The sequence below is a fragment of the Pelophylax lessonae genome (genome assembly GCF_965119305.1).
Source record: "Pelophylax lessonae genome assembly, chromosome: 9".
NCBI lineage: Eukaryota > Metazoa > Chordata > Amphibia > Anura > Ranidae > Pelophylax > Pelophylax lessonae.
In genome coordinates this window covers 186,933,281-186,957,899 of record NC_138776.1, presented here as the reverse complement: position 1 = coordinate 186,957,899, position 24,619 = coordinate 186,933,281, and the positions used below count along the sequence as shown (strand labels likewise).

At 43.1% G+C, this 24,619-nt stretch overlaps 1 protein-coding gene across 1 annotated transcript in view; it reads right to left on the bottom strand.

Annotated features, from left to right (window-relative positions):
- Window positions 1-24,619, bottom strand: part of CSGALNACT2 (chondroitin sulfate N-acetylgalactosaminyltransferase 2) — a 110,202-nt gene that overhangs the window by 29,085 nt on the left and 56,498 nt on the right. Inside the window, exons 2-3 of the mRNA XM_082267361.1 lie at window positions 3,772-4,786; window positions 1,493-1,709 (exon numbers count right to left, since the gene is read on the bottom strand). Coding sequence (XP_082123487.1) covers window positions 1,493-1,709; window positions 3,772-4,420 — 866 coding nt within the window. The 5' untranslated portion in view covers window positions 4,421-4,786. The remainder of the gene's footprint in view (window positions 1-1,492; window positions 1,710-3,771; window positions 4,787-24,619) is intronic.

Sequence of the window (24,619 nt, the reverse complement as noted above, 5' to 3'; positions counted from 1 at the left end):
GACTTCAAAGTAGTTCCTGCCAGTGTTAATTTTGGCAGCAAATTTCAATTTAGTTTTAGTCTTAGTCTTAGGACTAAAATGGCATTTTAGTTTTAGTCCTATTTTAGTCTTCTGCAAGTGTTTTAGTTTTAGTCGTATTTAGTCGACTAAAACTCCAGTATATTTTAGTTGACTAAAACGCCCTACATTTTAGTCGACTAAAACTCATTTTAGTCATCTATAATCAAATGGGTGTAGTTCAATTGTAATTTGTAATGCATTATTTAAGCATTTCTCTACAATTTCCAAACTCATTATATACTACTGCTGGTCCTGGAGTGAAAAATCTAATATGTTATTATTTATGCTTTGAGCATGCACCAGTGTTAATTTTTGGCAGCAAATTTCGATCTAGTTTTAGTTATAGTCTTTTGACTAAAATGCCATTTTAGTTTTAGTCGTATTTTAGTCTTAAGACTAAAATGCCATTTTAGTTTTAGTCGTATTTTAGTCATCTGAATTGTGTTAGTCGACGAAAACGTTTTAGTCGGTTTTAGTCGACGAAATTAACACTGGTTCCTGCACTACTATGCCACGATTTGATTGCATTTTGAGCCATAGCCATTGCTTCCAAATCGCGTCAAAATCACGCCACAAAATCACGTCGCATAAGTGTGAAAGGGGCCTAAAAGGAGACAGCAATAAAAATCTGACATGTGTTCTAATCCCTTTCCACTATATTTGAAACTAAGTTTTACCTTTAGTTATATTTTAAGCTCAATTTAAAGCGGAACTCAACTCATCAATTTAACAAGTTTAAAAAAAAATTGAAAAAATTAAAAGTTAGCATTTCAGACATGCCAGGAATGCTAACAGTCACATTTGCTTGTGCTCTCAGCCAAGCTGTCAAAGCACCAAACGGCTGGTGTCATAACGGATGACATGTGCAGCACCATGGCAGTTTCAGATTAAACAGAGGCCAAGATGGCCGCTTCCTTGGCTGAAAACAATAGGAGGGTTTAGTTTCACTTTAAAGCAAACAATGCTCTAAAATGCAAGATCCACTTTTTACAGACTGTTTTTTTCCATCTAAAATTGCTACACTATTTAAAAAAATAAAACACCTGTGAATAAACCTGGCTTTCACACTGCAAATGGTGAGGTTACAATCCTTCCAGCAAGATCTGGAGGAATGCTGAGTATTAAACATCATCGCAAAAAACAGCACAATGCGGCGGTGTCTTTTTATGAGGTTCGGAATCCTCAGTTTCGAGATCTGTCTGGAAGGACCTTGACGTCACTCTCACCTAAGCACAAGGCATGGTGGCAATAAGCAAAAACAGGAATTACACCTTAATCTTCCATAAATGTCATCTCTTTAGTGTTCTGAAATTTACTTCATTTTATAGATTTGCAATAAAGGTGGTTCTGAAGTTTTTACACCCACACTATCTCTTTAGATAAAAGCAGCTGCTGGAAGGAGTCCAGGTTGTCAATCACACTGAAATCTTACTTGTAGTTCTGCATAAACTGTGCAAAGGCCTCTGTTCGTCCAGACAGTGGGACGATGATATTTATGATTGTCCTGGAGACATCCTGTGTTTCCACCTTGACCTTCATGAGTGGGCCAAAGGGTCGGAATAAAGTGATGTGGTGGTAACTTCCAGACTCTGGTTTCCTGTAGAACAGTTCATAATGGGAGCCCTTGTCCCTCTCGGTTCGGTAATATCCTAATACCAACGAGGTGAGAGGAAAACGATTAACACATAGGGATTCCAGAGAAAAAGAAGACTGATGTGATAAAAACATTAAAATGTGATCAAAATGATTAAATGGTGGAACTCAGAAACCGCACACAAGGTCTAGTAAAGGTTTTGAGTATTTTTGCATCATTAATCCTATACCATTCTAGAGTGTTTGTTAACAAGCTTCAAGTATAAACCCATTTATATAATTTAATCACACTTAGCCGGCCATAGATGGTTCGAATCTCGGCAAGTTCAGCAGGGACCGGCAAAAATTAGAACCGTATGGGCAGGCCGATTGTACCAAGTCGAGCTATCGGTCAACTTGGGTACAATTAGCATGTGGGATTTTTACATCGGATTATTGCAAGCAGCTATAGTCGCTAGGAATAATCAATGTGGTCTCCCGAAAGGAATGACTCCCCGCCAGGAGAACACAAAAGCTCCATGGGAGGGATTCCTCCATCAACATTGGCTGTGTAACCCATGGTTACAGGATAGAAAATCGCATAATTTATGGCCTGCCTTAAGCTATTTGTTTTGCGTAACTGTGCCAATTGTCCAGTATTTCAAAGCACCTATGATGCACAACAGAATAACGTAGCTCAATGTTATTGGTGTTTCATTAACAGATCTGTAAAGATTTCAGAGAGGTCACAGTGGGCAGAATAAGGGTCATCATTTTTATATGTATTAAAAATGGGGTCCAATTTGAACTTATTCAGGAAGTAAAGGAAAGATTTTGGCACTGGATCTCAAAGTAGTAGATGGTCTCAGTCAGGTCCTAATCAGTGTAGATCAGCCTTTCTCAACCTATTTAACAGAGAGGAACCTTTAAAATAACTTTCCGGTCTCAGGGAACCACTGTTAAAAATTACTTTATCTACGACTCATGATACATTAGTGTGATGGTCAGTGGGTAGAATGCTCCTCACACTTGTAGTCATTGGGAAGAATCTCCCCTTACAGATAGCTAAAAAGATCATTGATATAATTAGGAACTTATTGGAGAGGCAGAAATTGCTCATTGCTCAAGGAACCCCTAGCAACCTTGGTAGGAACCTTAGTTGGGAAACCCTGGTGTAAAGGCATTGATTATTCTTAGAAACAACAATATCTCTCCTGCGCTCAAGTGGTATGCGGGAAGGTGAATCTTCTAGGCGGTTTTATGACACAAATGAAGTGGTCTTGCTGCCCCCCTCAGGACCAAGGGTATCCAAAAGGCACTACAAGAAAACAACAAGATTAGGGCGCACCGACCTTGTGCATTACCACTTAAAAGTTTATTAAAATCAAAGAAGGGTAGCGTACAATATACTCACAAGCGTAGCATACGAACAAGCATATAGGAAATGGGCACCGCTCGCTTCCAGGACACTTCTCTACTGCTGGATAGCATGATGGCGTCCTCAAAACCTGATGTGGCTTACGCGTTTCGAGGGAAGGACCCTCTTCCTCAGAGCCAAGGTCGCCATCACGCTATCCAGCAGTAGAGAAGTGTCCTGGAAGCGAGCGGTGCCCATTTCCTATATGCTTGTTCATATGCTACGTTTGTGAGTATATTGTACGCTACCCTTCTTTGATTTTAATAAACTTTTAAGTGGTAATGCACAAGGTCGGTGCGCCCTTCTCTTGTTTTCTTGTATTGATTATTCTTAGGCAGCTCTTCCAGGAGTGGAGTCCGAAGGTCATCGCTTTTTTCGAGCAGGGGCTGGTTGTGCAAGAAATTTCAACTTTTATCAGTATAAAGTAGTTGTAGCAATAAATTTTACTGATTTATTATTTTTAACAGTTTAGTGTTACTAAGGGCAATGTAACCTCACCATACTGATAAATAGCTTACACCTATGAATTACACAAATGCTATCTAAATATAATGGATAATGATGGGAAAAGGCAAAGCATCAATTCAAAGCTTCAAGAAAAAAAATGATACCAATCTTTACGACAGCTGGTATTCATGATGCACCCATTGTAAGCATGGAGTCCTTCCATCCACATGAAGTATAAAAGAACATAAATAGAAGGCAGAACACATTTTTCATACCTTCTACAAAATCAGCTTCAGTAAATAAAACTTTATCGCCTCCTCGGTTCTCCTGCTCCTCATCATCCTCATCTGGATTATTAATGACCTCCAGGCCAGCTTCTATAACTTCGACCAGTTCATCTCTCCTGTCCTTCCTTATTGGTTTCTCCTCAGGGTGCCGTGTCAGACCCATCTCCAACTGATAAACCTTCATAGAATCAAAACTCTCAAAGGGAACAACAGCATATTCGCTAGGAAGTTTAGCACCCACCACAACCTCAGCTTTGTCAATCTGTGAGTGCAGAAATTCAAGTAGATCGTTAGGAGGTTGCTCTTTGGTACCTTGGTGTCCGGCACCATTGGCAAGTTTCTTGTCTTGTGCAGATCGCAGTTTCTCACTCATCTCCTGAAGCTCCTGCTTTAGCTGAGCAATCTGACGCTTTAGACTAGTTGCCCGGCTTTTATAATGCTCCTCTTGTTCCTGAAGAAGAGCCTGGTAGTATTCCTTGCTATACATCTCTCCGGCGATTCCAGGCAGCGATCCATTTCCTTCTGGGGTTGGTGCACATTCCAAGAGATATGTGAGAAGCATTAGGCTAAAAAACAGGGCCAGTCCAACAAGTAACCAACGGGTCTTGCCTTGTAGATAAAACCCTCTTCTGGGCATTCTCCTGGAAGTCGTGTTGTATCCTGTACATGAAGGCAACCTACCTACTCCTTAAATAAGGATGATCTCCTGCTTAAGATATAGCATCTCACGTCATTGAAATTACATGGTAGTTGTTAAAGGCAATAATCAAGTTCAGGCCATCCTGATTTTGTGTGATAAGCTCATTAGGTTGCTGTAAGTAAACACAATATAAAATTCAAGTCCTCATTTACAAAGAACAAAAAAGGAATCACTCCGTCATCAAGGTATCTAGTAGGTCTTCACTTGATAAATATGTCCCCTAACAATTCTCCTTAATGTCTGGATTTCCATTCATACGTTTTCCAGTTTTGCACGCTGGCTTCCTTTTATATTCTCGTGTTTCTAAAATAAAATAAAAAGAAGGAATTTATTTTTTGAGGAATGGCAGTTAAAATAAAAAAAAGGAAATCCAATCAGAATTGAAAGTTAAAAACTCCTTTAGATATATTATCATTTATCTTCCTACCTGCCAAGAAATACCACAAAGAGTGTACGATCTGCATGTTCTCCAAACATAAGGCCCGGTTCACATCTAGCGATTTGAGATTGCAGGCGGAACTGTCGTAATTCTTCTTGTGATGTCAAACCGCAGCACGCTTGTTCGGTGCCCTTAATTTTTAATGGCACATAAACGTAGTGCAGCCTCACATTTGTCGCCCAAATTGCATTGTGTTTGTCACCCAAAAGAAGCTCCTGCTCCTTTTTGGGTGACAAGCTTTGCGCAATGTGATTTATTGCGCCGCAAAACCGCACCGTGTTTAGGTGACATTGAAAATGAATGGCACCTGCACAAGTGTGCTGCGCTCTGCCAGCACTCCAGTGTCATTTGGAATCGTGGGCAGATGTGCGGCCATTCCGCCCACAATTCCAAATCGCTAGATGTGAACGAGGCCTAAGACCAGTTTAAAATCCCCAAAATCACCAAGCCATGAGAAACTGCATGCAAACACCCCCCGAAAACAACATAGCGAAACAAAGGGTGGGGCTGATGGAGACTGCCACTGGTATGGTAGGCCACTGTGTTCAGAACTAAAATATATTAGTATTGTTCAGACTTTGTGTAAATGTACTGTGTAAAATATATATATTATATATATAGTACTTTTTTTTATATTATTTCTTTATCTAGATAACAGTGGCATTTTAACATTACATTGCCGTACATGGCTATAAAACTAATTCAGACTTTTTCCTGTGCATCATTTCTATCTTTAAAATATAGAATACTGTGCTGTTTTTTTTTTTTGTTTTTTTTGTTTTTTTAAATCCAAAAGTAAAAAGCAAAAAAGAAAGAGGATTTTGTTACAAAGTGTTCTCCAGCCCCATGTTCATGTGTGTGTAGTCATATTCTCTACAGACAACTCTGCGGATATGGCATCACCCCAAAAAGAATGGGCAGACATGAACCAATTACATGTACGGAAACCAGAGAGTCATATGGGAGAAAGTTAAATCACTTTACAGTAAAACCTTGGAGAGCAACTTGAGACTTCGTTGAGAGTTGGTTTGAGAGCGTTTTGCAAGACGAGCAAAATTTTTTATAAATGGTTAAGCAATGTCTTGATTTACAAGTAGCCTCACATCACAACAGAGTATAAATGAGAAGAGCGGCGCCTCTAAGTGTAGCACTATGGTTACTTTTAATGAAGGTACAACATTTAGCAACTCACATGGTTGATGATTAAAAGAGGCACGTCTAAGTATGCAGGCATCTGGGGTAAAGATGTCCACATAAACCGTCCTCCACACCACCATCTATGTCATCCCTTCCACACTGTGCTCCATGAGTGCTTTAAGATCACTATACTGCAGGGTAGTTTCCCCAGCCATGATTGCAGCAGTGAGAGCCGGTGGTGCGGACGATGGTCTATGTGGACAGCTTTACCCCGATGTCTGCATTCCTAGATGTGCCTCTTTTAATCGAGTTGCTAAATGTTGAACCTTCATTAAATGTAACCATATTGCTACACTTCGAGGCGCCTCTCTTCTTTTTTATACTATGTAGCTCCTGCGGGTCTTTGGTTCTAATCCCCTTGTGGAAGCTGAAGGACTTAACTGAAGGACTTCTAAATAAATGGTTGTGGAACGAATCATCGGAGTTTCCATTATTTCTTATGGGGAAATTCGCTTTGATACAAGAGTGCTTTGGATTACAAGCATGTTTCTGGAACAAATTAGGCTTGCAATCTAAGGCTTTACTGTACCTGCAATTCCATTAAAAAAAAAAATGTATGAAAGGTACTAACATTCGCGTTTTAGATTTTCCTAGTACAATCTGCTGGTATGTCCCTAAAATGTGGCCCTGGAATCTGTGACTTACAGGATTTACACATCACTGGGAAGCGAAGACCTGGAGCACAAGAATGGGCAGTGGGCCCACCAATCGTGGATGTATGGTAAAGGGTCATAATAAGGGACTGCTGACTGCACCGTTTACAATGTCATAGTGCCTGCTAGTATTATAATTTGGGTACACAAACACCTGGCGATATGTAGTCTTCGGACACTGAATAAGGGCTAATTACTGGCACAGAGATTTGTAACAAGAGGAACAGAGAATACAAAGATGTTATAGTCCAACTCCAGCCTAAACTATAATTTTAGATGAAGAAAGGGGTAGAACGTACTTTTGGTTTTAAATGTGGTGTCTATGTTCAGGGAATTTATTGGTTTGAATCTGAATAGGGTCTGTATCGCTGTGTAGGTGATTTCTGTTCATGTTCTGATGCCCATCTTCTGGACAGGAAGTCCCCTCATATGGGGACACAGACCAAAATAACACTCTGTAGGAGGCTCCAACTCTTCTCTACTACACTTTTATTGTTGGCTGTCCCTATTCTGAAGATTTCCTCTCACTACCTGTTCTCTCCAATATCATCATGGAAGCTAAAAGAATTCTCCTAGTGGGGACAAAGACAATAATCAGAAGTTGCAGAAGGCTAAAAAAAGGTTCATTTTTTCTTTTAGTTATAGGATATTTGGATTTTAATTTGGATAAAAACAAACAGCTTAAAACAAGTAGGTGTAAATGAAAAGCATCAGGTATCTGATGTATGAAAACCCTGGAATAGCATTAGAAAGTAGTGATCGACAGATATAGTTTTTTTTACCGCCGATACCAATATTTTGGTCATCGGATATCTATTTTTTTTTTTAATGTCTACAGGTACTGTGGTGGAGGTATCTGGGGGTCTAAAAGACCCCAAACCGATCCTCTGCACTTAAAGCATTTAAAACACCAAGTTTGGCTGTTTTGCATGCTGTAAGATTTTGAATTTGGCGCCGCCAGTACAGGGAAGGGATGTCATGACATGACATCACTTCCGGGGTAATTGGCGGCGCCAAATTCAAAGAAATGGAGACTCGGTCAGACGGCGGCAGTGCAGATGGAGACCCGGTCAGACGGCGGCGGTAAAGGTAGGATGCCTGGGACTCCCAGTGGGACGGGAGACCCGGGCGAGCCGCGGAAGGGAGAGGACGTCTTCTCCTGCTCCTTGGAATGACAGCCGAGCGGCTTCTCAGCCGTATCGGTTGTCATTACAAGACAGCCAACTGTCGGCTATGGACCCCGGTACATGCACTTTCCTGAAATATCGGCAATATCGGTAACTCAAAAGCCGATTCCGATATATCGGGGAAAGTCCATATCGGCCCTCGATATATCGGCTTTGCCGATAATCGGTCGATCCCTATTAGAAAGCAACTTCCACAGCAGCACAGAGCATAAATCCAGTATTGCAGGACGGAGCGCCATTCTCGAACCAGAACACGTCTATCAGTAGGTTCGCTCTGGGCCAAAACAGATTATTCAGAAACCTGACTGGACACCAGTATGTAGTGGCCTGACTTCAGCACAGTAAGTTCAGGTTGGCGGCTGTGATCTGCAACATAGGGGTCAATTAATCTATATGGCCATAACAGTGCTGTAAAAAAAAAAAAAAATACTCAACACGGGCATACAATTTGTTGTGTTTACACAGAACTGGAGGATGGCATCTGGTCTACTCTTCAGTGCATCCACAGAGTATTCACAGCGCTTCACTTTTTCCACATTTTGTTATATGACAGCCTTCTTTCAAAATGGAATAAATTCAATTTGTTTCCTCAAAATTCTACCAACAATACCCCATAATGACAACGTGAAAGAAGTTTGTTTAAAACCTTTGCAAAATGTATTAAAAATAAACAAAACAAAAATCCTATGAACATCAAGTATTCACAGCCTTGGCTCAATACTTTGTTGAAGCACCTTCGGCACCAATTACATCCTCAATTTTTTTGGATATGATGCTACAAGCTTTGCACACGTATTTTTGGGCAGTTTCTCCCATTCTTCTTTGCAGGACCTCTCAAGCTCCAACAGGTTGGATGGGGAGCGTAGGTGCACTGCCATTTTCAGATCTCTCCAGAGATGTTCAATTGGGTTCAAGTCTGGGCTCTGGCTGGCCCACTGAAGGACATTCACAGAGTTGTCCCATAGCCACTCCTTTGTTATCTTGGCTGTGGGCTTCGGGTCATTGCCCTGTTGGAAGATCAACCTTCGCCCCAGTCTGAGGGCCAAAGCCCTCTGGATCAGGTTTTCATTAAGGAGGTCTCTGCACATTGGTGCATTCATCTTTCCCCCAATCCTGACTAGTCTCCCAGTTCCTGCCGATTAAAAACATCCCCACAGCATGATGCTGCCACCACCATGCTTCACTGTAAGGATGGTATTGGCAAGATGATGAGCAGAGCCTGCTTTCCTCCAAACTTGACGCTCGACATTCAGTCCAAAGGGTTCAATCTTTGTTTCATCAAACCAGAGAATTTTATTTCTCATGGTCGAAGAGTCCTTCAGGTGCCTTTTGGCAAACTCCAGGTGGGCCGTCATGTGCCTTTTACTGAGGAGTGGCTTCCACCTGGCCACTCTACCAAATAGGCTTGATGGTTGTTCTGCTGGAAGATTCTCCTCTCTCCACAGAGAAACGCTGGAGCTCTGTCAGACCATCGGGTTCTTGGTCACCTCCCTGACTAAAGCCCTTCTCCCCTGATCACTGAGTTTGGCCGGGGAGCCCGCTCTAGGAAGGGTCTTGGTGGTTCCAAACTTTTACCTTTTACAGATGATGGCGGCCACTGTGCTCATTGGGACCTTCAATGCTGCAGAAAGGTTTCTGTATCCTTCCCCAGATCTGTGCCTTGATACAATCCTGTCTCGGAGGTCTACAGACAATTCCTTGGACTTCATGGCTTGGTTTGTTCTCCGACGTGCACTGGTAACTGTGGGACCTTATATAGACAGGTGTGTGGCTTTCCAAATCATGCGCAATCAACTGAATATAACACAGGTGGACTCCAATTGCTGAATAAATTTGCAAAGATTTCAAACAAACTTCTTTCACGTTGTCATTCGGGTGTATGGTTTGTAGAATTTTTAGGAAAATACAGAAAATAATCCATTCTGGAATAAGGCAGTATCATCTCTGAATTATCAACTCTGTTTTTTCCCTCCTTATTTTGTTTTCCAGGCCTTTTGAGTCAAACAAGTGTGAATGGAGCCCCTCTCACACAGAATGGAAGGTTCTTCAGAGTTGTATGGGCCCTTATTGCTTCCGTTATTAGTGCAGCTCTGCCAGTTCTTTGGGGGAGAAGAAAGGGAAGGGTGTCTGTGTATTGTGTGTATGGTACAATTTCGGTTTGATTTGCCATGACCAGTTACTGTGCTCATAGCCCTGTCGCATAGGAAATCAGAATGGTACTTGTATTATTTGGACTCTGTGTAGCCCCCTTGAGCTTTCTTATTTTCCCGTGTCAAATGGTAAGTGTTTGATGTACTTTGTTAACAATTCAAATTTAAAAAAAAAAAAAACCTGGTGGAGGAGAGGCTATATGGGAAGCATAAACAAATTCTCCTGTGTATAAAGCCCCGTACACACGCAACGATTATCAGCCGACCGATCGTCCGTCTTTTGTCCAGAGTGGTGTTTTGTTGGTTGAAATGTGCCTAGACTGCACAGGAATTTTCTCGCCCGACAAAATTCTACTTCAGAAGTGATGTCATGTATTGGATTGCTTTGTGTTCTTTCTTCTCTGAGCATGCCCAGTCTTGCTCATTAGATTTTTCCCTGTCGAAATCTGTACTGACTGCACGAAAATCGGCCGTGTTTTGACGGTGGCCAAAAATTTTATAGCCTGCACACCAGATTTTTTTCGGCCGAAAAGTCGGAGTCGGTTGTCGGAAGCATCATACTAACAAGCCGAAAATCGGCAGATCGGTCGTCGGACGAAAATTCCCTGCCAATTTTCGACGCGTGTGTACGAGGCTTAAGGGTATGTTCACATTAGCAGTACCCTAAAATGATTTGCTTTGATGTGTGGCCGGTGTCTGCTGTGTTGTGGTGATGAGTGGTTCCGTGTTTATTGTGTACAAAGATGGATTGACTTGGGTACATAAGCCTGTCCATAAATGGATTTAATTTTGGCTGGTACCTGCTGAACTGGCCAAATTTTGATTCATGTATGTCCCGCTTTAGAGTGACTGGTGGTGATCCAGTAAGGAAAATGCCAGTCACTGCATACGGTGTGAATGAGCCCTAAATATTTTATTTTTTTTGAAAACCTATAGGTCAAATAATGAAACTATATAGCAAATGTAATAATGGAAAAATAGTGGGAATCAAGCAACATGTTATATCCCTTATAAATAGGGTGCACACCAGCTTTCTTCTACGTCTCAGTAAACATTCGAGAAGAACGTGACTCAGCATTGACTAGTCATCTTGTCTGCTCACACAAGAGAATGAATAGTCATACGTGGCCAGGACAGTGCAAGAGGAAAGTGAGCAGGACCATCTGGTTGTAATTTCTGGCCTCATTTCACTGGAAGAAGGTCTGTGCAGGACGAGGCCCTGAACCCACAGGAAGTGAATGATGGATTCCTGAGAGCAGAAGAGGGGAGACATGGCCTGTACTATGCAGAGGCTATTATCCCGAAGACGTGCTGCCTTCTACCATTACAGAATAAAGGGTGGGATGGGCAGCGGAAACCAGAGGCTGGTTGCTGAAGAAGAAGAAAAGACTGGCAGCGTTCTGCTTCCAGAGAGTAACTCGTTCAGCACTTGTAGAGTATAGGGAACACTAAAACATGCATTATTACATTAGCATCTCTGCTTTGCAGCACTAGAGTCCTTGGTACAAATCCCAACCAGGACACTATCTGCATGGAGTTTGCATGTTCTCCTTGTAATTGCGTTGGTTTCTTCTAGGTACTCCAGTTCTCTCCTGCATTTCAAAGTATGCTGGTAGGATAATTGGCCCTAGTATGTATGCATGTGATGAAGGACCTTAGACTGTAAGCTCCTTGAGGATAGGACTCATGTTAGTGTACAATATGTGAAGCGCTGCACAAACTGTCGTCGTTCCATATACACCAGTAATAACCTGACCAGTAGGCTTTCTGCATACAAAAGGCACATCCCCAATATCACATATGAATAAGGCTATGTCCACCATACAAAAAAATCTGTGGGGGCATCACTTTTGGCATAGTGGAATAATATTACTGTTGTCCAGTGATGTGCTACCAATTTAAAGGATATCTAAACCAAGAACAAAAATAATACTGTGGCTTACTAGTCCTTCCATGTGGTGGCTGCATTCGTTTTCTTTTATCAGCCTCTTCCCTTCTTTATTTTCACCTGGTGATCCTGCCAGTGGCCACATAACTATCTATATCATCACACAATCAACAATTTAGCCCCCGTTCACACCAGTGCGACTTGCCATGTGATTTGACAGGTCGCACCCTATTGTCGGCTATGGAACTGTTCAATATCGGTGCGACGCTAACTTTGCGGTGCCGCACGGATTTGAAAAAGTAGTTCCTGCACTACTTTTGGTGAACTCCGGTACATCTTGCATAGACATCTGTGCAGGAAGTCACACAGATGTCAGCCAAGTCGCACTGACATGCGGCTATGAAATTGTGTAATTTCAAGTGAAGTTGCACGATTTCAAAGCCGCAGTGTGAACCTAGAATTACTGTGACTAGGTTGACTGAAATGAACGAGAAAAATGATTTACAGATGTTAAGTGAGCTCTCAATTTAAACCAGGCCATGGTGCAATATTGTCAATCCTTTCTAATTAAATATCTTCATGCACATCAGAAAATGAATCATGATTCAGATTGAGAAGAGGGATAATGCATCAAACGGCAGATCAATGCCATGTATGTTGCATCAAACGGCGGATCAGCGCCATGTATGTTGCATCAAACGGCGGATCAGCGCCATGTATGTTGCATCATAATGCGGATCAACGTCATGTATGTTGCATCAAAGGGCGGATCAACGTCATGTATGTTGCATCAAAGGGCGGATCAACGTCATGTGTGTTGCATCAAAGAGCGGATCAAGGCCATGCATGTTGCATCAAAGAGCAGATCAAGGCCTGGTATTTAAGGTATGTGTTTCCGCGCTATGGATCTAGTTGATATATGGCTGCTGCCCCCACCCTGACTAGCCACCATAGTGGCGCCTATGAAAGGGAGTATACAAGAAAAGGTGGGTAACTGCGCTGTTCTTGGTTTCCCTAGGTATATATGTAAACAAGAATTATGCTAATTGGTAAGTATATCATGAAATAATAAATATATGTCACCATAAAAATAAAATAGGTCACCATAAACAATATAGATCACCATAAAAAATATAGGTTATATGTGCAAAATCACAGTTACCCCGTGCAAATCATTAATGGTGCAAAATATGCCAAAAGAGTGCAAGTGCTAAAATTCCAAACTCACTTGGTGAATAACATTAATGTAAAAATCATTAAAAAAACATCATAAATTATTAGTAAAAAACTAGTAATTTCACTAATAAATTTATGATTTTTTCATAAATGTATTCACCAAGTGAGTTTGAAATGTTAGCGCTTGCACTTTTTTGGTGTATTTTGCACCATTAATGATTTGCACAGGGTAACTGTTTTGCGATTTTGCACATATAACCTATGGTTTTGATGATGTGATATATTTTTTTTGGTGACATTTTATTTTTATGGTGACATGTATTAATTCATGATATACTTACCAATTAGCATAACTCGTCTACATTTATACCTAGGGACTCCAAGAGCAGTTCCATTACCCACCTTTTCTTGTATACTCCCTTTCAAGGCCAGGAATGTTGCATCAAAGGGTAGAACAATGCCAGATATGTTGCATCAAAGGGCAGAACAGCGCCAGGTATGTTGCATCAAAGTGCTGATCAAAGCCATGTATGTTGCATCATTCAGGCATTGCTTGTGTCATACATGTGCGTTTACCACACAATATTCAAAACATACTGCAGTTACGATCAGCAGCAGGTATCATTGTCGATGTCACCCCAAGCGCAGGTCGCAAATGCAGTGCGTTTGCCTGTGCCAGATCACATGGTACAGCACTTGTTTGCCAACACACCTTAAAGTGTAGTTCTACCTTTGTGAATTTGAGAACCCCCCCACACACACTTGATGTTTGATATGTGCTCCCTATCACAGAGCATACCTAAAAATCATTAAAACAAATTCCATACCATGGGAGGTTCTCTAGTCTACAGAGGTAACCTGCACAGGGCTAATAGCAATGTTTGATATAACAATGCCTGGTTCCCGACCTATCATGTTCCTCGATACTGAGTGAACTTCCTGCAGTCCTGAAGAGTGGGAAGAGATCAGGGAACGTCCGTTCCATGACCTCCTCTGCCACTAATGGACCCAGAAGTGACGTATTATGTCAATCCTAGGTTCAGAGCTCTCATTCCCCAGCTACTGTACCCGGGGAAGCAGCTAATCAATCAAGAACTGTGCTTGATTAACTGCAATGGAGGGCAGGGGAGACATGGGGGGTGGGTGTTAATAGACTACAACATTTTTCATAAAGAGAAACTGTCCGTGCTATCACATTAGAGGCTTGTTAGCTCACATTGTAAAAGCAAAAAGGTTAAATGAAAAAAAAAAAAAAAAAATGTAAAAAGTGTAAGAAATAACTAAACTAATAACCTGTAAAGACCTTTAACTACCTCAATACTGGGCACTTAAACCCCCTTCCTTCCCAGACCAATTTTCAGCTTTTAGCGCCGTTGCATTTTGAATGACAATCCCCACAAATAGAGCTTTCTTTTGGTGGTATTTGATCACCGCCAGGTTTTTTCTTTTTTGGTGCACAAATAAAAAAAGACGGAAAAGTTTGAAAAAAAAAAAAAAAAGTTTTTTTGTTTAGGTTATAAAATTTTGTAAATAGATATGTTTTTTCCTGCACTGACAGGCACTGATAAGGAGACACTGATATGCAGCACTGATGGGTAGCACTGATATGCAGCACTGATGGGCACCGATATGTGGCACTGATAGATAGCACTGATATGCAGCATTGGTGGGCACTGATAGGCAGCGCTGATGGGCACTGATAGGCAGCACTGATGGGCACTGGTGGGCGGCACTGGTGGGCGGCACTGGTAGGGAAGGCACCACTGGCAGGCTCTCTGAGCCCTGTTTGCCATCCCTGGTGGCCATGGTGGGCATCCCTGGTGGTCATTGGTGGGCATCCCTGGTGGTCTAGTGGCATCCCCCCCCCCCCCCCAGGGCTGCACTGGTAATCAATGTTCTGATTACCAGCAGAGACCCCCCCTGTGATCAGTGAGTAATTAGAAATACTCACTGATCCCCCGGCTGCAGTACCGATCCTCTCTTCTCCTCACTGACAGGATCTGTTAGGAGGAGAAGAGATCGAAGCCGTTACAACGGCTGTGTTTACATTACATGACGGCTGTGATTGGACACAGCCGTCATGTGATCAGGAGGGCCAATCACAGGGCCCTCCTGCCGCATCTTGTTGCTCTGTGTCCGAGGGACAGGCACATCGAGATCACGCCGCTGCGCGTGCCCGCGGCGGCGCGATCTCGCTCCTTCTGAAGGACATTCCGGAACGTCCGATCAGAAGGACGAGACTCCCACCCGGCCGTATATGTGCAGTGGCCGGGTGGGAGGTGGTTAAATTGTCACCTATGGACAATTTTGGGTGCCAAAGTATTTTGTGATTTCACTGATGTGCGCAATTTTAAGACTTGACATGTTTGGTATCCATTTACTCAACACAACACCATCGGGATGCTGTAATCTGACAGTGCCAGTGGCTCTGATGCTTGGGGAAAACCCAACAGGCTGCTTGTACATTAATCGATCGGTAGACTAAATTGTGTACAACCAACCTGCCCATACATTAATCAAAATTTGGCTGGTCCCAGCTGAACCAGTCAAAATTTCGATCCATGTATGGCCAGCTTAACTGGTTGCCGACCACACGCTGTGTATTTACTGCGGCAGTGTGGCTCCCCCAGGCAAACCAACATAGAGCTACGTCGGTCGCGAGCAGGGAGCTAGGGGGCAAGCGTGCGCCGCCAGCGGCGCGTTCCCGCCCCCAGTCGGCAGCAGGGAAGCAAACACACGGGTCAGGGGGCTCTGATTGCCGCCTGCCATCTGCGATCGTTCCACGCTGAGAGAGAAGGACGTTAAACACAGCTGACCGTTCTTCTCCCTGGAATGATTATAAAGCCCCTGTGATCTTTCTATATATGATCACATGTCTCCATGGTCATTTCAGAAGCCACACCCCCCCCCCCAGTTAGAATCACTCCCCTAGGCTCACATTTAACCCTTTGATCACCCATAATGTTCACCCCTTCCCTGCCAGTGACATTATTACAGTAACCGGGCATATTTTTAGCAGTAATGTCACTGGTCCCCCAAAAGTGTCAAAAATATCAGTTAGGGTCTGATCTGTCCGCAGCAATCATATTAACTATGTAACAATCGTATAAGCAGGGGGCATCGATAGTTTCAAAAAACTATTAGATGGGCACCTTAAAGACCACAACATACAGGGGTATACAATGTACGGTTAACAGCAAACACACACACACATCATAGGTTGAACTGGATGGACTGATGTCTTTTTTCAACCTCACTAACTATGTAACTATGTCGCAGTCCCGCTAAAAATCGCAGATCGCCGGCATTACTAGTAAAAAAAAAAGAACAATAAAAATGGGAGGGGGTGACCTTCCAGGGAACCTAATTGCATCTTGCCACAGCCAAGTCTCCTGGAAGTGGGCAAAGGGCACCTATCAAAAACAGGTACCCATTCCCCTCTCCCCCTGAAAAGTGCCAAATGTGGCACCGGAGGGGGGAGCAGATAAGCAGGGCTTCCACTTCTGGGTGGAACTCCACTTTAAGTCAAATTCTCATTATTATTCATTTAAGAAGGCCAACTCCTAAATCTTTAACCCTTTATGACAGACAGAACTCAAATCTAGTATATCTTCTTGCACAGCACAGACAGGGTTAATTATGGCAGACACAGCCCTCTCCTAACTAAAATAACTAAAGTAAAACATTTTATTTCTGGAAGTTCCAGAAAACAGCATTAAAAAAAAAGGAAGGTGCAATTTTTAAATATGTTGAAGTTTTGCTATGTCAATGGGGACATGTAACAAATAGAATGTAGGTATTGTCCAAATTTGGCTGCAAAAGTGGAAATACCCTTTAATTACATGGCAACAGCAAACCTTCATCTGATTGGCTAGAAGAGGTTAAATGTGGTCACACACAAGAGAGGACTCCAGCCAAAACATTTCTTCCAGCACAGCAGCAGGAAGGGATAGGACTGGTTACATTTGTATTTATGTCTACTGGAAACTATTCCCTCTCTCGCTCTTCGGGAGACATCACATAGGAAACTTCCCCGAAAATTAGGGGAGTCTCATATTGCCAGCTTCCCCGTGTTTTCATTGGAGGATTTCTTCATCTCCTCTTCTGACGACAATAGAAGAAGACATGAAAGTGAAGAATTCATCTCTTAAAGAAGAACTCTGATGTAAGCAGGGTGGATTTGATTTAAATCACTAGTAAAAAGGCTTGATTTAAAATCATCATTTTTAACCACTTCTGGACCGGAAGATTTTCCCTCTTAACCACTTAAGCCCCGGAGGATTTGGCTGCCAAAGACCAGAGACTATTTTGCGATTCGGCACTGCATGATTTTAACAGACAGACAATTTCGCGGTCGTGCAACGCTGTACCCAAATGAAATTGGCGTCCTTTTTTTTCCCACAAACAGAGATTTCTTTTGGTGGTATTTGATCACCTGTGAGATTTTTATTTTTTGCGCTATAAACAATAAAAAAGCGTCAATTTTGAAAAAACAACAATATTTTAATTTTTTTTATATGAAATCCCCCCCCCCCCCCCCCAAAAAATGTAAAAAAATCAAAATTTTTTAACATTTTAGGCCAATTTGTTTTTTGCTACATATTTTTGGTAAAAAAAAAAAAAAAAAAAAAAATTTGCAATAAGTGCATTTTGATTGGTTTGCGCAAAAGTTATAGCGTCTACTAACTACGGGAAAGATTTATGTCATTTTTATTGGTTTTTTTTTTTTTTTTTTTAACGAGTAATGGCGGCGATCTGCAATTTTTTTTGCGGGACTGCGACATTGCGGCGGACAGATTGGACCCCTGACTAACATTTTTGACACTTTTGGGGGTACCAGTGACATTTCTACAGTAATCAGTCCTATACATATGCACTGTTACTGTAAAAATGACACTGGCAGGGAAGGGGTTAACTTTATTAGTGATCAAGGGGTTAAGTGTGTCCCTAGGGGCGTGGCTTGTAATGTAACCACAGAGACATACTATCCTACATAGCAGGATCGTATGATCTCAGCAGTTACACCAGGGAGAATGACAGGCAGCTTTGTTTACATCAGCCGCCTGCCTTTCTACCTCTTCAGCGGGATCGCGGACATCGGAGCCGCCGGTCACTCGCACGGGGAAGGCAGGAAACAAGCAGGGGCGGGAGCACGCCTCCGGCGGCACACGCTCACCCCCTGCAGGCTCCAGGGCAAGCGACGTCGTACTATGTCGCTTCGCCCAGGAGTGGCTGACTGCCGCAGTAAATATACTGTGGGTGGTCGGCAAGTGGTTAATGACTAGGCCATATTTTGCGATTCGGCACTGCGTTATTTTAACGGACAATTACGTGATCGTGCAACACTGCACCTAAATAACATTGATGTCCTTTTTTTCCCACAAGTATAGCTTTCTTTTGGTGGTATTTGATCGCCTCTGCGATTTTTATTTTTTGCGCTATAAACAAAAAAAAGCGACAATTTTGAAAAAAAAATAAAGCAATATTTTTCCCATTCTGCTATACAACATTCCCAAAAAAAATTAAAATCTAAATTTTTTTTAACATTTTAGGCCAATTTGTTTTCTGCTACATATTTTTGGTAAAAAAAAATATAAAAAAGATCACAATAAACATATTTTGATTGGTTTGCGCAGAAGTTATCGCGTCTACTAACTACGGGAAAGATTTATGTAATTTTTATTGCTTTTTTTTTTTTTTACTAGTAATGGCGGCGATCTGTGATGTTTTTTGCAGGACTGCGACATTGCAGCGGACAGATTGGACCCCTGACTGACATTTTTGACACTTTTGGGGGGACCAGTGACATTACTACAGTAATCAGCGCTATACATATGCACTGTTACTGTAATAATGACACTGGCAGGGAAGGGGTTACCACTGTGGGTGATCAATGGGTTAAATGTGAGCCTAGGGGAGTGATTCTAACTGTATGGGGTGTGGGCTTATGAAATGAAAAGAGATCTGTAATCCTTCCAGAGAGAAGAACGGTCAGCTGTGTTTACAACAGCAGTCCGTTCTCTCTCAGTGGGGAGCGATCGCGGGTGTCACACGGCAATCGGAGCCGCTCGCCCCGTACATCTGAGTCCCTGCAGCAGAATGGGGGCAGGAGCGCGCCGGCGGCAGCGCACACTCGCCCCCTAGCTGCCGGCGTGTGACCGACTTAGCCCTATGTTGACTCACCGACAGTCCCATTCACTTTAATGGGACGGCTGGCCGGTGATGCGGCAGTGACACAACAAAGTGAGGGATGTGGGGATGCCCGCAAACGCGCTGACATAATGGATCTGAAATGACAGGTGCTCTTTAAATGTAAGGATTCATTCTTGCTGGTAGTTAGTGTGAAATTGTGTGAATGCATCAATGCAGTGCATGTTATCTCAGCTTGCAGAGCTTGGATTCATTAAGCGCCGTTTCACACATATGCGATGTATGACATCGCATGTGATTCGCACCGCACTCACTGCTCTAAGATCCCATGCGATGTCTGTGCATTGCAAATTCAACCATACCAGGAACCAGGCCAGCACTGCTCCAGACAGAACCGTCTCACCATCGAAATGTCGTAGCCGTCAGCCAGGAGGAACGCTGCAACACAGGCTGAGACACAGTCGTATGCGACTTCGCGAGGCGTTTAACTCACGGGCCAGCCCCCTTCCAGTGGGGCTATGTTGCGGCCGACCTAGTGCGGAGCAGAGGTCTGCACATGCTTGCTGACCAGGCTGGGGTGACCACTGGATCTAAATTATCCAGCCCGTCGCCCAGTCCGGCAGTTGATTGTAGATCTCACAGAAAAAAAAAAAAAAAAGCAGGGGAAAAAAAATCTATCTAAAAAGAAAAAAATTGCCAGGACTAGAGATACTAGGTCCTTACTCCCGAGAGAAAAAACCTATAGCAGATCCCTCTTCCTGATCTCATGCCTCCACCACCATCCACCACTACCCTTCTGCCTCATCCCATTCTTCCTACCACCATCCCTCTGCCTGATCCCAATCCTCATCCACCATCCCTCTGCCTGATCCCATTCCTCATCCACCATCCCTCTGCCTGATCCCATTACTCCACCACCATCCCTCGGCTTGATCCCATTCCTCCACCACCATCCCTCTGCCTGATCCCATTCCTCATCCACCATCCCTCTGCCTGATCCCATTCCTCATCCACCATCCCTCTGCCTAATCCCATTCCTGATCCACCATCCCTCTGCCTGATCCCATTCCTCCACCACCATCCCTCTGCCTGATCCCATTCCTCCACCACCATCCCTCTGCCTGATCCCATTCCTCCACCACCATCCCTCTGCCTGATCCCATTCCTCCCACCACTATCCCTCTGCCTGATCCCATTCCTCCCACCACTATCCCTCTGCCTGATCCCATTCCTCATCCACCATCCCACTGCCTGATCCCATTCCTCCACCACTATCCCTCTGCCTGATCCCATTCCTCATCCACCATCCCACTGCCTGATCCCATTCCTCATCCACCATCCCACTGCCTGATCCCATTCCTCCACCACCATCCCTCTGCTTGATCCCATTCCTCCACCACCATCCCTCTGCCTGATCCCATTCCTCCCACCACTATCTCTCTGCCTGATCCCATTCCTCCCACCACTATCTCTCTGCCTGATCCCATTCCTCATCCACCATCCCTCTGCCTGATCCCATTCCTCATCCACCATCCCTCTGCCTGATCCCATTCCTCCACCACCATCCCTCTGCCTGATCCCATTCCTCCACCACCATCCCTCTGCCTGATCCCATTCCTCCACCACCATCCCTCTGCCTGATCCCATTCCTCCCACCACTATCCCTCTGCCTGATCCCATTCCTCCACCACCATCCTTCTGCTTGATCCCATTCCTCATCCACCATCCCTCTGCCTGATCCCATTCCCCCTGCAGGGGGTGTACAGGGGGCAGGGTTCTGGGAGAATGTTTATGGACGCCCTCCCAGAACTATAACACCATGCTGTAGCCGTCTTTTGGCTATAGCACAGAACAGAAGTAGTTAAAACAAGTAACTATGACACTTTCCCATCCATTTACTAATGCTAGCAGCATAAGGATTAAAAATAATCAATGCATATTACCTATGCACTGCTCCACTGAAAAAGTCAGTTTGTGCCAATAATCTCTGTGTAACACAACGAACCGGTACAGATGATGTAGCCATACGAGGACGGCAAGCACGTCCCATATAGTCGATAGCTGACCTGTAGAATTGAATTCAGAATTTTTCGTTTTTGGAATGTGGTTTTTAATTTTCTAAAGGATAATGGGGACAAAGCGATGTTCCTTTAGTGATGGCACAATTTAAAGGAGCCTTTTCTTGAATGAACAAATTTCAAACAATGTATGTGGTTTTCATTCAGGAAATACCATTTAAAAAAAAAAAAAAAAAGGCAAATGCTAAAAGCCAACTAAATTTGAATATACTTCCAAAGAAAATGCAGCAAGTCTATGTTTGCATCATCAAATGTACTGCAGATGTTTTGGGGAAGAATATTTCTTAGAAAATCTACCAGTGTATGGTCAGCTTTTTGCATGATCGCCCGTTATACCGTTCTATAGTGAGAAGCACAATAGAATGAATGATGCCAAATTTGACAACGAAACAGCCGACTAAGCAGCCTAACATACTAAATTATAAGATAGAATATACCAAATGTTTCTTTCTCTAAAAGAAGTTTCTGCTATATATCAACAGGAGGAAAAGCGCAGAAAGAGGAGAAGCAATGGACCGATGGCAGAGGAGACGTAATATGTACTAGGTGACCCCAATCTACATTCCCATCTCTTATTTACCTTTTAAAGGATACGTCCACTAGTATGACCTGCCAGCAAGAAAACACGTACAATCGTCAATCCAGTAACCTGCCATGCACAGAATTTCAACATTCAGCTGTTTTTACTGGCTGAAGTCCCTGATCCCTACGCAGACATAGAGCAAGGACAATACACTACACATGGCAGAGTCTAACAAAAGCCAGCTTTGTGTTCCAACTGAAAATATTCTAGAGAAGAATAAATATCAATTACGGTCAGTTAACCAAACGAGTTCCAGCTGGTTGTCTCTAAATATGAAGACGTCTTCCCCAGTGCTCCCAGTTACCTCCATCGTCCCAGGCTGTGTTCGGGTCACTCGGCTCCTGCAGTAGCTGCTGCCGCTCTTGTAATTCAACTCTACAGCAAACTAGAGAAGTGCTGTGAGCAGCATTTCTTCCCTCGCATACACCATGACCACAGGGACCCAGACAGGGGAATGGGATTAACCCATTTCATGCTCCCAAGGCCTAAAAAACGCACCCATAGAGAGTTAAAGTAGAGCCCTGGTCTGGACAATAGGCTCACCAAAACTTTCAGTTTTAGGACGGAGCCACCGATTCCAACAAAAGCAAACACAACTGGATTGCCAATTACAATTTTCTGTGATCTGATGCCTGCAGCCATTCTCAGGCAGGGTTCTGTGGAACTCAAGAGGTTTCTAGGACTCCTTGAACCGTTGCTGATTGATCTCCATCAATCTGGTGCTGCCTGGATAACTCTGGTTCCAATGGCACTTGGCGGTGCCAGCAGCGTATCACCAAGGATCTTTTTAGCTGGCTGGAAGGGTGGTATTCTGACCAACCTCAACAAAAGGGGCATTCTTCCTTGACCACTAAGGTAAGGGCATTTTTCCCGCTGACCCCCAAAAGTGTAATTTTAGCAGGGGTCCATTGAGTCGTTGCTGATTGATCTCCCTTAATCTGGTGGTGCCTGGATAGCACTGGGTCCAATGCCACTTGGTAGTGCTAGCAACGTAACACCAAGGGTTTTTTCAGCTGGCTGGAAGGGTGGTATTCTGACCACCTCTACAAAAAAGGAGGCATTCTTCCTTGACCACTAAGGTCAGGGCATTTTTCCCAATGACCCCCAATACCTTAACTTTAGCAGGGTTTCCTTGAGTCGTTGCTGATTGATCTCCCTCAATCTGGTTGTGCCTGGATAGCACTGGGTCCAATGCCACTTGGTAGTGCTAGCAACGTAACACCAAGGGTTTTTTCAGCTGGCTGGAAGGGTGGTATTCTGACCACCTCTACAAAAGGAGGCATTCTTCCTTGACCACCAAGGTCAGGGCATTCCCGATAACCTAATTTTAGAAGGGGTTCCTTGAGATCAAATCTATTTACGGGGCTCCTCTGGATTTAAAAGTTTGAGAAATGCTGGTTACAGGTATCTGAAAACATTAATTTGCCATTAGGTTAATCTGGCAATATTGGGCAATGATCTTCTACTGCAGGCCACACCTGGGTTGAATCTCGAACAAATTTTCTTTCGAAAATAAGTAAATTTGTGCATTTTGTGATCTGTTGAGGCCACCATTGATTTCGAAATTCGACCAACCAAGCCTTCAATTTCACCTCATGTTGCTACAGAAAAAATTTTTTGTGGCCAGGATTGCTCTTTTCTTCCAGGTCACAGCTCATGCACATTTCTTTTTCGATTCTATTTCTTGCACGACTCTCCCATCATGGATTAGAAATTAGTTTTTCCAAAAATTTCCAACGTGCCTGATCACTCAAATCTTGATGGCCGCAGGAAAATCGTCCGTTGCTGCGGCCCACTAATGGTGCAAAATTCAAACTAAAATTCGTAAGCCCCATACACACGATCAGAATATCGTACAAAAAATACCGCTTTCGATGCAATCGTACAATAGGATTGTTGGTACACAGCTTTTGTCCGAAATTTTCCTCACACAATACTAGATCTTACGATTTTTGTTCAATCAGCACAGTTTTCATCCGAAAATACAATACAAATATATTGCATCACTTCACTTCCGAATTTTTATTCTGTCCTATGAGAATTTTCGTACTTTAGTAACCTATTCTTTTACGATATGGAGACTAGCATTAAAACAACAATGAATGATCATTTGTCCAATAATCTCATTGTGTGTACTAGGCTTCTCTAAAGTAAATGCTTTCGGAATTTGAGTCATGTATGGCCAGCCTTTTGCCGGTCATATCAACATGTTCTAATGAAGGACTAGAGTTCTCTCTTCAGCCACTAATCACACGCAGTACTAAATAACTGTACAGGAACTTTTGGGGGCTGAAGTGGTTAAATAGAAAACTATCTTTCGATAAAATGCTTTTGGAAAGTTTTTTTTTTTTTTTTTTTTTTTAAATCATTGATATTTATTCACTATAAATGGGACTAACACGTCGCAGACACTTGGCTCGCTGTTGTGGCATAGCCATATTGATTTGAATGGGCAAGTTTGACAAGCCGAGGTGCCCATCAACTCGACAAATTTGTTACAGCTGCAAAACGCAAACCATCACGACTGTGGCATGTGTACAGCCTCCTCTGGCCATATGTTAGATTTTAGGCGGGCAGTAAAACCGCAGCTCAACCTGTTTTTACTGCCTCCTGACCGCCCTTGTGAAGGGGGCCT